The sequence below is a fragment of the Fulmarus glacialis genome, unplaced genomic scaffold (assembly GCF_000690835.1).
Source record: "Fulmarus glacialis isolate BGI_N327 unplaced genomic scaffold, ASM69083v1 scaffold3998, whole genome shotgun sequence".
NCBI lineage: Eukaryota > Metazoa > Chordata > Aves > Procellariiformes > Procellariidae > Fulmarus > Fulmarus glacialis.
In genome coordinates, this window is record NW_009228798.1 from 147,682 (window position 1) to 160,485 (window position 12,804).

The 12,804-nt window shown below is 38.1% G+C and overlaps 1 protein-coding gene across 1 annotated transcript in view; it reads left to right on the forward strand.

Moving 5' to 3' along the window:
• Window positions 1-10,188, forward strand: part of ADRA1B (adrenoceptor alpha 1B) — a 17,880-nt gene extending 7,692 nt beyond the window's left edge. Inside the window, exon 2 of the mRNA XM_009583592.1 lies at window positions 9,626-10,188. Coding sequence (XP_009581887.1) covers window positions 9,626-10,188 — 563 coding nt within the window. The remainder of the gene's footprint in view (window positions 1-9,625) is intronic.
• The last annotated feature ends 2,616 nt before the right edge of the window (window positions 10,189-12,804 follow it).

Here is a 12,804-nt window from a genome sequence, read left to right on the forward strand (position 1 = left end):
TGTGGTTAAATACACAGGCACTGTCCCTTTACAAATGCAAATATAGCTACTCTGCCTTGCAACTGCTTGTAATATAAGAAGGTGTAGCAACTCTGGGTTTTAGTAAAAAGATCTGATCCCTATCTGTACTTCAACTTCCATCAGCAAAGCTTCAAGGGAGGTGAAGTCCTCGTTTTATTTTGGCCATTCTAGATAAGTCTCTATTTTTGGAGCCTTTAAAAGGCTTTCAAATTTGAGCCATTGTGAATGAAGTTCGTGCAGGTCTCATAGAAGCAATTTGTTCATCTGAAATATGAGGCACCCTTTATCAGAGAGAGATAGTGTGCATGATAAGAAATTGTGGATTTTAATTAGCATAAGAAAATAAAAACAATAACCTTTCTCAGCCTACAAGACAGCAAGGAAAATGTTTTCCTTCGGCTTTGCTCTTACTCATGAACATATGCATAGGGGGAAGTACTCTTTATGGTCAGATTCTACATTTGTGTATGTCTGCTACTTTCATTTGCCTGCTTAAGAACTTGTCTACACAGGATCGGGCCTTAGATTGGTAGGAGTTACCGACTTTAGTTAATACCAATAATGCATTGGTTTGCAGACTTTTATTTCCCTGTTTGAATGGGATGGAGAAATGAGTATAAACCTCTCTTACCCTGTCAGGACAGTTAGGGGAGATTTCTCTGTGTGAATTCCTTGACTCAACTGGAAAACAGGGAAATGAAAGACTCAAGGGCTGAGGACCAGTTGAATGATACCTTCATCACCCCTCACAAGTGTTTGCTCACCATAGGGCCCGAAGGCTCCAGCAAAGAGAATCCTGGAACTGCTACAGGCAGTCAATTCTGGGACATAAATTCCTCACAACCAGGACGCTTTTCTTAATAGCTGGCCTAGATCTTTGCACATACATGTAACGTACCTATTAATACAATGAAGAATGAGAACTGCTGCACTTGCAACAGCATCGTATTTGTATTTCTATTTCTCCCACATAATCTGCTGCAATATCATTCTCTAGTCAGTTATTCCTTATTTGATATTTCACCTTCCTCAACAGTGAAGTGCTCCCCCCCAAAACACACACAAAAGTTACCCACAAACACGGGAGTGCAGTTCTGCAGCATGTTGGTGACTGCGGGTTACTGTGATTCCCATGGTGTCCCCCAGCCTGGCAGCCCAGGCACTGCTGGGATATGCACCCCAAGGCATCCCACAGAGACACCAAGATGCCTGAAAGCCATAACCAAATACTAGCAATCATTACTGGTTTGTAGTAGCTATGATTTAACCATTCTTTATTGAATTTTATTTTGTTGATTTTGGATGCTCTTCCTATTTCTCAAGATCTTTTTTCACTGTTATCCTAACCCTCTTCTCCAGAAGGCCTGCAGTACCTCCCAGCTTGATCAACTCTTAATTTTATAACCATACTCTCTATTTCATCCTCTACTGTCTGTAAACTGTGGGGTTTTTTCCTATATTAAATAAGTCTGGGTGAATGTAAACAAACACTGAATGCTGGAAGGAAAGAAATCAGGAGCTTTAGAAATCCAATTAGCTTTTAAACCTTGGCATGCTGACTTGGCTAAGCATGTGGTAAAAAGGACCGCAGAAAGCTTAAATAAAAGACGAACACATCCTTTCCGCATTCCCTAAACTCATACTCATAACAACTCTGGTCAGAGGCAGCTTATTACTTTTACAAGGAGAATTTTACTAGCTATTCACATGTAGAATTTGAGCTTTCCCTGTTCATTAAGAAGTGGCTGTAACTCAGCCATTAGCAGCTACCAGCAGTTACAGCTCCAGCAGCAATCACAGTGTGAACTGCAGGGGAGAAGCGGAGGTTCCCAGCCAGGCCATCAGCAGCTATTTACTGCCTAGCACTGGGAAAGTCTCTCGCTGATCACATTATAAATTTGATAAAGTCACTTTTCATAGGAAGGCTGAGTTCCATCATAAAACAAATTTCTTGCAAAACAATACTCATTTTTGCAGAAGTTGTCTTCTCGAGAACAGATTAAGACACGGGGTTTGATATTGTTGAAGCTTCCTGTTTTTCATGTTTCAGAACTCATTTATTATCATTTTGTACTTTGCAATGCTTTTCATCACTACAGTGATTTTTAAAACATTGGAATTTTCTCTTTGGAAGAACATTGAAAAGTTCAGATTTAACTCCAGTCAAAATGACTCCAATCTGCAACAAAATGGAATAATTCTCTCCTCTGAATGAAGGAGGAGATGTTTGCCTTCCAAGGTTACCTTAACTTTATAAATTTGACCAGACTCTATAAACTTCCAAATACTTATTACCAATTCCCTAACTATTTCTATTTTATGGTATTCAAACAAAAAGGTGGTTTTCTCTCCAGAATACCCCTACTCAGCGTTTCAAGTTTTGAAATGCTTCATTTTCTACTTGTTACTTTTTCTACATTTTCTACTTGAACAGAGACAAGTAGTTTCAAATTTTATGGCTTTTCTTTAATCTTAAGACAATGGCAAAAACTTGTGCAGTGAAGCTCTCCTTCTACCCCATTATTGTTTCACGACATATTTTATGGTAGCTAGTTTGCTATTACTGGAATATCAACTGACACACAGCAAAGCACTTAAACAACTCCAGACCATTTTGTTTCAATAAAAACAAATGGTATATTTGTTCCAGTAAACAGGAACATACACTCACCCTAGGTTGGCTCTCATCTAAGCAAAACTGGATTTAGAAGATTTTGAAACATGATTTTTTGTAACAGGCAGAAAACATAGCACCTGACAACCCAAAACTCATCCGTAGAGACTTTTTCTCCTTCAATCCAGGAACTTCACAGTACTCCTGCCCAACTATTATCTAATCTAAGTATCAAATACTTGATTCTGAACAGAACTGATGATTCTATGAGTAATTTAGATACTTAATTGATATAAAATATACAACTTATTAAAAATGGATGTTTAATTAATAGGAAGTCAATTATCACAACATAAAGTGATTAGAAAAGAGATTAGCAGTTGGAGTTAAAAACTAAATAAGACATAAGGAGAGTATAAATAAATATTTAAAAATTAAAAGGAAGAAAGGAATTAAGTAACTGGAAAGTGAACATGCCTGGACGGAAAAAGAAAAAGCAGAGATATTAAAGAGAAGGCCGACAGTAATGAGAATGTGGTTAATTTTAGATTAAAAAATCATTAATAGTTTAAATTTTTCCTCCCACCGGGTACAAATAATAAATATATGGCATTCTTGGAAATACACACACACAGAATACTTTCTCCCATGAAGATGACTCATGCAAACATTTACAGAGGATGTAAAACTATTCAAATGTTCCTATCGGATGCAAGCTGCGGCATATTGGGCTGTGTAACAGGAACGGAGCTAGTTGATGGAGCAAAGTGATTGTGCCCTTTTACTCAACACTCATTAGACTGTGTCTGGAGTAATGTATCTGTGCAAGGGAAGACAGAGATAAACTGGAGTGAGTCCAGTGGAGGCAAGCAAAACGATCACGAGGCTGGAGCACATTTTGTGAGGAGAGAGTGAAGGAACAGGGCTTCTTCAGCCTGGAGAAGGGAAGGCATCAGGGGACCTAATGCAGTGTTGACCCTGCTCTGAGCAGGGGGCTGGACAAGAGACCCCCTAACATCCCTTCCCACTGCAATAATTCTGTAATTCTAATAAGTTCTTGGCTTTCAGTCCCATCACGTATAAATATATATATATTCCTTGCATGAAGGGTGAAGGGAGGAAATACAATCACACAATGGAACCCAGTGATATTTCACAAATGACTGTCATCACAAACAACTGTTGGTCACTTATACATAGTTGTTTATTTCCTCTGTGTGGCTGGAAGTAGCACACAGAGCAGAATGGCACAGAGATATCAAAGGCAATTTAAAAAGTTTTAGCTCATAAACATTATCTTACATGTTATTTTTCAGATTTAAACTCTAGCTAATCACTATAGTATCTGATCACCTTGCATATGCACACAACTGGAGTAGCAAGTTTTCCCCCTTCTTCTGGAAGTAATTTGGGGGTTTTGTCTGGTTGATTGGTTGCATTGGCAGGTCTAATTTTGATGCTAAGTTCTTTCTTCCGTAAAGTGGAAGTGGAAACTCAAACATGTCCTGTGTATTACACTTTTGTAAAGAAGCTCACCAACTATGACATTAAGGATCCTTAAATAGAAGGCCTTAACTTTCCCACCCTCCTTTCTGTATGAATACAGCGGTCAGTTGTGAGAGATATCAAAGGAGTGGATATTTAGATGAAAGAAAAATAACAGAGCAGGAAAGAATATGAGAGAGTAGTGTGTGTGTATGTGCGTGCATGCGTGCGTGTGTTTCTCCTCTGCAGAGGGCTACATCAAAACCTCCTTCAGTGAAGAGTTTTCCTTAATTAAGAGTATTGGGATTAAGCCAGTCCAGAAGATTTTCCTGCTGCTCACCCTGCTAATTTAAGGATTCTTCCAAAGTCCACTGAAGTCCTTATGAGCTTTCAAGGCTTAAGGCTTTCAAAGACTCCCACTGACTCCAGTGGACTCTGAATTTTAATGGCTCAGTGATGTTCTGGCCAGATATTCTGCAGAATATATGAAGACAATACAAATTGTTTCCCACAATGTTTCCTAATTTCATTGAGGGTGCTTTACTTACTTTCTGTGTAATAAAGCATTCACTATAAAGAACCAGGCAGACCCTAAATAAAATCAGCTATTACTAAATAAAATACTTCTAAATTCTTTTTTATGATATTTGCTGTTGCTCCGTGTATTTCCAAACTAAATAGCTCTATCGAGTCTGGGGAGCACAGCTGGCTAAACTAATGGTCAAAACAGCAATCAAAACTGATTAAGTTGATTGATTTCTGAAATATCTCCTGTTCTCCATTTGTGCCGGACACAGGCTTTGCAAAAACTTCATTGGTGTCAAAGGTGCAACCAGAGGTAAGATTGTGGTGCTATGTTTAATAAATCACACAGTTTAGTGCAGAAAAATAAAAGAGAAGAGAAAATATACGTTTCCTTAGAATGAAGCTGTTAAACATGAAGCATCAGGAGAGTGATAAGTTTGAGTTGGGAAGTCATTCTGGCTACCCTCATCACAAATAAATCACTGAGGAGATAATCATATGCAAAATTTTCCAGCCATTTTGAAGACCAATCTAAATCAGTACACGGAAATATTTAATCTGTTTATCAGACTGTGATGGGAAAGTAGGAAAGTAGTTGGAGACTAGGGGAGGAAATATTAGTCTGATATTTAAAGAGTGTGTCTAGTAGGCTTAGCTTTATCATTTTATCAAGATACCAAAATAGCCTGCAGTTGTTTGCTCCTGACAGGTAAGTTATGAGGTAAAGTATGTGTGCAGCTAAATAAAAGGTATTGTTGTTAATTCCAAGAATAAGGTAGGGAAAAGGGTAATACTAAAAATATACAAGCTAATAAAAATATTTTTCATATCTTTATATGGTGGGAGGCAGTGGAGCTTTGCCTAATAGTCACCAAATCAAACTATATTTAGAAGTACATGGCATGTATAGCAACATCCATCTAAACCACCATCTGGATCATAAAGAACAGCTTTTCTTCTCTCCCTGTAGAAAACTCAGGCTAGGATTCCACCCAGTGAGGAGGGACTGAATACAAAAACTCAGAAACTTTTCAAAGCCCTGAAGAGAATAAGTGCCCAGACAAGTATCTGTCTCAGACATTCCATTTTTCTAACAGTTAATCCTCAACCTAAATAATGGAGATATATATCCCAAGGGGATCTAAGACTACAGTGTCAGTGGGATTCCAGTACTGTAAATGTAAAACTCTGCTGGGCTGCCAAAACGCACTACCTGAATGTGCTGGACTACCCATTGTGAATTCTAGTGGTTAAGAGAATCATGCCAGGTCTCATGGTTCTCTTCCTGGTACAAAAAAAAACATTCTTACTCGTGAAAATTATTTAGCACATGACCTTCAGCTGATTGCTTTTACCTTTCCCCAGCTCAGATTGCCCACTGGTAAAATCAGGAGGATGGCACAAAATCAGGATGACTGACAGATGAAAAGTGCTATCTGAGAGCAAATGAGTTGTGCTCCTATACATGAACGTATTCTCCCTGGGACTGCAGTGACCTTTCTTATTGCTAGGGCCTTCTTGGACTAATCATCTACCACCCGATTTTTGAAAAAACTAGGAAGTTATACATAGACAAAATTCATAGATTAAATCCATCTCCGATCAGGGCAGTGGCATACGTACATATATATATCTATTAGGAAGGGTAGAGGAGTTAAGAAGAATTCTATCCAGTTTTAATACATCAGTCTGAGGTAAGAGCAATTAACACACCAGTCTATAAATCGATGGCTTATTTATCAAATTAATACTCCTTGTTCAGAAAAGCATACTTCCTCACCTTCTTGTGAAAACTTAATCTGCTAGTTTGTGTATAATTTAAGAGTCAAGCAACACTTGCATTGTGCTGTTTGCAGAACCAGGAAAAAGTAGAGAATGAAGTACTGTTTAATGATCAGTGTTTTCATTAACTCCTTGAGACTTATTCCTGAATTTTTTAGTTTCAAAACTTTTCTACTATTGTAGTTAAATGCTGATCTTTATTTTTAAATCACACTACCACACAGCTTTCCAAACTGATCTTTTTCCAGATTTTCTGTTAATGACTCAGCTAGGGTCATAACAGCTTTTAAATGATTGATCAGGGTTCAGTGATTTTTCTAGAATCAGGCCTGAACACAAGATGCCTCCATCAGTCAGGGTTGTTATGAGGAAATTCTCTGTTCTTTTGTGTTGCTGCCCTTTAATATAAAAGAGCTTTGAAAATGCTTGCTGCAGCTGCTGAAAATGGCCTGCTGTCATTTTTTTTCAAATGGCGTTTGAAAAATAGATTATCATGAAAGACAGGCATAAGCTCCTTACCTTTTTTTCTTAAGGAACACATATTTCTTGAAGCAGTTTACAAAGATTAGCCATTTTTCAGCACTCAGCTTTTTACCTTTTTCCCTACTTTGTCTCTTAGTCTTTACTGTATGTAGTTATATTCGGTTCATGTGCAATATAGATTATAGAAGCACAACTCATTTATCTGCATTGGTTCCCAGTTTTCTTCTCTATGGCTTAGCTCATTTTATTTGCCCTTAGAGAATTTCACAAAATTTGTCAGTAAACTTCCTTAATTTTTTTTTTTTATTTTATTGAAAACTATACCATAGCATTTACTCTGTCCGTATTTAACCTGCCTAAAAATACTTAAATCTGGTAATGGAATGTCCTTTAGATTTTCAATTGTTACAATATGAGAGAAAGGCAAACCAACTGATCTGGAAAAACTCACTACTGCTCTTTCAACATTCACCCATAAGAAAAAATGGGAGCTCTTTAGCCACTTCACGAGGTTTACTGGGCTTTAAGAGCTAAAAATAATTTATTTTTTAAAAGAATTGCAGAAAACAATTTAAGAAATTTATCAGTATGAACTCCAAAAAGTTCCTTGTTGTACATAATCATGCTTTGCACTTGTTTTGTAAAGTCACAAAGCTTCTCTTTTCCCTAACTGAAGGGAAAATATTAGCAATATTTACAAAATGAAACCTGAAAAGGTTTGCAACTTGTGGGAAGTTTTGGAGCATCTTCCTCATCTTGGCTGCAGTTATCAACTTAGATCAACTTTTCCTAAAGCTTTATAAAAATCTGACACCCATTTAACTGCTTATTCCATAGAATCACACGAATTATTGCCGAGTCTTTCATCAAAGAGTATTTATCACTCACAAGATACAGTTTAAGTGCTTGCATTGATTTGATTTATCTGTTGGAAATTCATCAAATAATACAATTCGTAGTTTCTCTGACGTTAGACGTGTTGTACTCTGTACTTTCTACAGTATCAATCAGGACACATGTAGGATCTCCATCAGATGGACAGAAAAGGCATTTGTCAAACCCTGCAAATCATTAGCAGCAACAAAGCAACAAGGGTTGAACATGGGTTCAACTTACAAGAGTCTTGCACATGCAGAAGTCGTCAGTAAAGTGCAGGAGTCATGAAAGAAATACTATGAACCTTGTAATTTAAAACCTCCATTTTAACCTTAAGGGCTAGCATGTTGCTTAGCTCTGAAACAATAGGTACAGCTAGTGCTAGCTGGCACCATCGCAAAACACTGCCAGGGAAAAAATCTATTATTCTGGATTCGCAGGCTCTTTCCTGACTCCTATTGCCCAAGTGAGGGGGAGGAAGAGTCTCTCCAGATAGCTGATGCCATCTCAGCATCTTATTTTCTCTTCTGAGCCAGCTCAGGGACTAGTTGACACACTGAGGAGGGCAGTGGATGTGTGAGGAATGATACATACTTACTTCCCTTTGGCTTTCTTGTGAGTTAAGGAGACTCAGACTCCTATAGTGAGCACTAGGCCAGCATTGTCATCTAGATAAACAGCAGTATCTGCTGTGGCACATATGAGCTATTTACCCAAAAAGCTAGGAAGTGCTTTTGCATAGTTTTGAGGCCCAAGCCATGGCCTCTACATTGCTATGAGATGGGAAATATGTCTAGAATCATATCCCTCCCCACTAAGGCATCCTGACAGTTACAACTGACTCAGCTGCTTTCACAGCCCACGGAATCTGAAACCACTCTGGTGTAAAAGGTCGCTCTTCTCAGAGATGTGACGTTCAGGCTTGTGTCACCTTCTATTTGAAAAATTCTTCAAATCTAACTCCAGTTCTTGAAATAAGAATTCTCTCCTGAATCCCTGCTCTTTGATTACTTTAGCCAGACGCAAAGGTGTTTTCCCAGCTGGATAACTGTTGAATGCCTGTTTTGCTTAAAAAATGTCATACATTCTTTTATAAAGCCCCATTTGCTAAATATAGCTGATCAATTCCATGCTTTTAATACTAAAAGTACATGAAATGGATTTCCCAGTATGAGTTTTTCATTTGGGCAGCCTCTTTAGGGAAATTATTTGGTTGTGAACAGAAGAGGAAGTATTCATAAAATAACCTCTTTGCTTGGGTTACACCATTTTTATGAATGCCTGGGATATGGGAAGTACCACAATTAACTTCAGGTTTCAAGAGGTTTGTACTATCAGAATAATCTAGATAAATGGGGTGATGTTTAGGAGGTGCCAGAGAATGTATTAGAAGTTATAAGGTATGTTCTGGGAAGCCTGGGAACAGTTAGATCTTTTTCTTCAAAAATGACATTTGAAAGCTCTTTGAAGAAGGCACAAGCTTATTCCATGTGTGCATTGTGCAGCAACTTGGACAATGGAGGTTTGATCTTTCGTTAGGATCAATACATGTTAGTGCAACAGATGTGTACACACAAACACAAAAAGCACTGCTTTTTCATTTTTAATTCTACATTAATTATGTGCTCCTTTAGCTTTCAGATGGTGGAAAGCATTTCCTTATTAGTTTTAAAAATAACAAAAATAACATTTTATTACCAAAAGACCAAAAAAGAAAGCAACATGATTAAGGATTTTTAATAAACAGATTCTAACAGTGGTCTGATGGGACATTTACCCTTCCTAAAGGCAGGCAAACCAATTATCTCAGATTTGTCTCTGCTTGTTTCTTCTGGACAGGATCTCTGTTTTCGACTCTGAAGCCCCCTGAAACGATCTTCAAGGTGATTTTTTGGCTTGGCTACTTTAACAGCTGCTTGAATCCGATCATCTACCCTTGCTCGAGCAAAGAGTTCAAGAGGGCTTTTATACAGATCCTAAAATGCCAGTGCCACCGTCGAAAACAGTTGGGGTGGTGGGCCTACAGCTATAGAAACTGGAATCGGTGTTCCTTTGAACACCCTAGGAAGGACTCTCTGGAAGACTGCGGGAGTGTCCTAAGTGGCAGTCAGAGGACATTATCTTCAGCATCTCCCAGCCCCGGCTACCTGAGCAAAATCACTCACCCACATATGGAGATGTGCACATTCCAGGAATGGAAAAACTCCAGCTCTTTCCTGAGCCCCTTACAGGAAGGCAGCAGACAAAAGGACCCATGCCAGTTCTTTACCTTCAATCTCTTAACAGAGCGCAATGGACACGTTCCTGCTGGCAGCCACACTTCCAGCAATGGGGACCATGAGGCCATCTGTGACACACTGAATGGTAAAACCAACTGTGGAGCAAACATGACGCTGGAATGAACAGATTCTAAACAGTCTGTTCTCTTTGTACACTAACCTGTTTGACGTTTAGCCCAGGTGAAGAAATGGAACTTTGCACAGTTTCTCAGTGTAGCACTAGAAAGAAGCCAGTGAGGAACAGGCAGATGTATGTCACAAGAGCGGCAAAGTGTAGGGGCTAACCATATTCCCAGTCAATTGCCAGAGAGGCTACTGAAGCAAGAACAGAATGCAGGGAAGGCACCACATAAACCCAGGGAAGTGCACATCCAATTATTTAGCTGTCGTGGAAGTGCTGTGGAACAGCCAAACACATATGTATATAGAATGAATGTATAAATACGGGGGTGGGCAGGGGAAATGTGTATGAATGTGTGTGTGTACATGTGTGCTAGCCGCATGTATGGATGCCTGAGAGTGGAAGCGAGCAATGCAGTGTTGTTTGTACCTCTCCAGGGTACTAGTTGCCGCTGATTTTGCCTGTAAATTCTTATTATTGTTGTTGTACTTCACTGTACATTAGCACTTTAGAAGTGGAAAACAATGTCAAAGATTAAAGTAATTTCGCAACAATTTAAACACTTGCACCTATTACTATAGGACTGGAGTTCAGCCAAGTTCCCTCATCATGATTTTCACTTCAAAATAAAACACTCATAGTGGTTAAGTTTGCCATTGTAACTCCCAGGATGCTCTTGAATCTCTCTGCAGTTGCTTCTCTTACATGATTCCCTTATCACCAACATATGTAACTCCTCTATCCTTCACCATGTTCTTTTTTGAAAGTTTGAAAATACCAGCAATGATGAGAGCTCACAATCTCCATTTCAGCACATTAGTAAGTATCCTGTAAACATGCAGGCTACCAGAGATATGATTTCTAAAGCAACACTCATAAATCACTCCAAATACCTCATAAAGAGTGTCGTGGACACAGCACAAAAGAGCACTGCTGGAGGCCCAAAACCCAGCCTTACAACAAATACATTGAGCTTCTGGTTCTTTCAGCACACTTTGAAAATAGTATTGCACATTTAGAGGCTTTTACTTTGCCACTCAGATAAGAAGAGAAAGAGTCAAAACAATGGAGTTGTCTAAGTTTCACTGCAATTAATATTTTTCAGCTCAATAATACAGTACTATAACAGAATTCCTAAGAATATCTTCTAGGACATTTTAGGTCATGTTTGGAAGTTATTTTCATCTCTTGCAATTAAGTGTGAATCATGAAACTAAAGACTGATTTTTTTACATGAAGTGGCACAAACCGTGAAAATCTGTATTTACTCCTTCCTCCAACCAAGACTTTCCTTATTAGGAATTTTAGTGACTTTTTTTAAAAACTTGAAACAGAGAATGAACCATAAACAGATGTACTAAAAACACTTAGGGACAATTTAACAATGCTAGGTCCCAAGGGAGAGCCATTTCCTTTAGTTTCCTTAAATGTGTATTCTCTCATTAAGTTGACAGGGATGGTTATGGCTTGTGGTTAGATGAAATATCCCCCAGCTCAGTGAGCAACGATAGGAAAGTCATGTTCCAAGGTCTTCCCATGGTCATATGTTATAGTAAGAACCACATAAGTACATTTTGAGACTTATCCTGACTGAAGTTATGGTCAATCTCCTATTTTAGTAATTCCATTTTGATTGTGGGGAAGGCCGTAATTTCCTCTTAAAAGAACAATGCTTATAAAATTTAAAAGTATTATAAAACAGATAAACTCTTGTTGCTCATATATCAAGGTTGCCATAAAGAATATTCTATCTAGCTGTGATATACTAGTATGAAGCCCTCTTTGGGCCTCTAAATGGCAGAGAACTATATCTCTAACCTATTGTTATAACTTTTGAAGGGAACCTACCAAAAAGTGTCCGTTAAACACTTTTGGGTATTGTAAAGCTTCTTCAAAATGACTGTTAATGGGAAATAAATTTGTTTACTCTAACCACCTGACAGCACACTTCAGCTAAATTTTGAGTCACACATGACTTGTACAGTGTAAAGTAAATCCAAGTAATGTTATCCATATTTCAGATTTCCGTGATACTTCAGAATTTGCAGTGATACTGCGAACTTTCAGAATAAATAGCACTGCATTACTCTAAAGCCTTTAACTATGTAGCTCTCAGAGACTGATCATTCTTTTAATTAGTTGTTAGTCCTAACAAAAGCTGTGTCATCTCTGATTATCATTTAAGCTCTTTAAGCAATGACATAATTCTCTAATTACCTATGAAATCAGATAGGCTTTTAATCCATACTGAAGTGACCTATAAGTACTTATCATCTCTGTACATTTTTACATGTAATGTTACAAAAACTGCAAGGAAAGTTCCCTTACTGCTTTTTAAAAATCTATCAGAAGAGAATTTCAGCCATTTTAGTACTGAAAAAACAGCTTTCTCTAAACACATTGATCAGGAGGAGGAGATATGCATTAACATTATGCTAGTCCATGCCATTTAGAATATCCAATGCCTCTAACTTTATGAATCATAAACCAAAATCCTCAGAGAGCCAAAAACCCCAAGACACATGTCCCATAAGCCTTAAAGAGTGGAGAAGAGAAGGCATTCCACAGGCAGACAGTAATATTCTTCCCCAAGAATTATAGAATCATAGAATCATAGA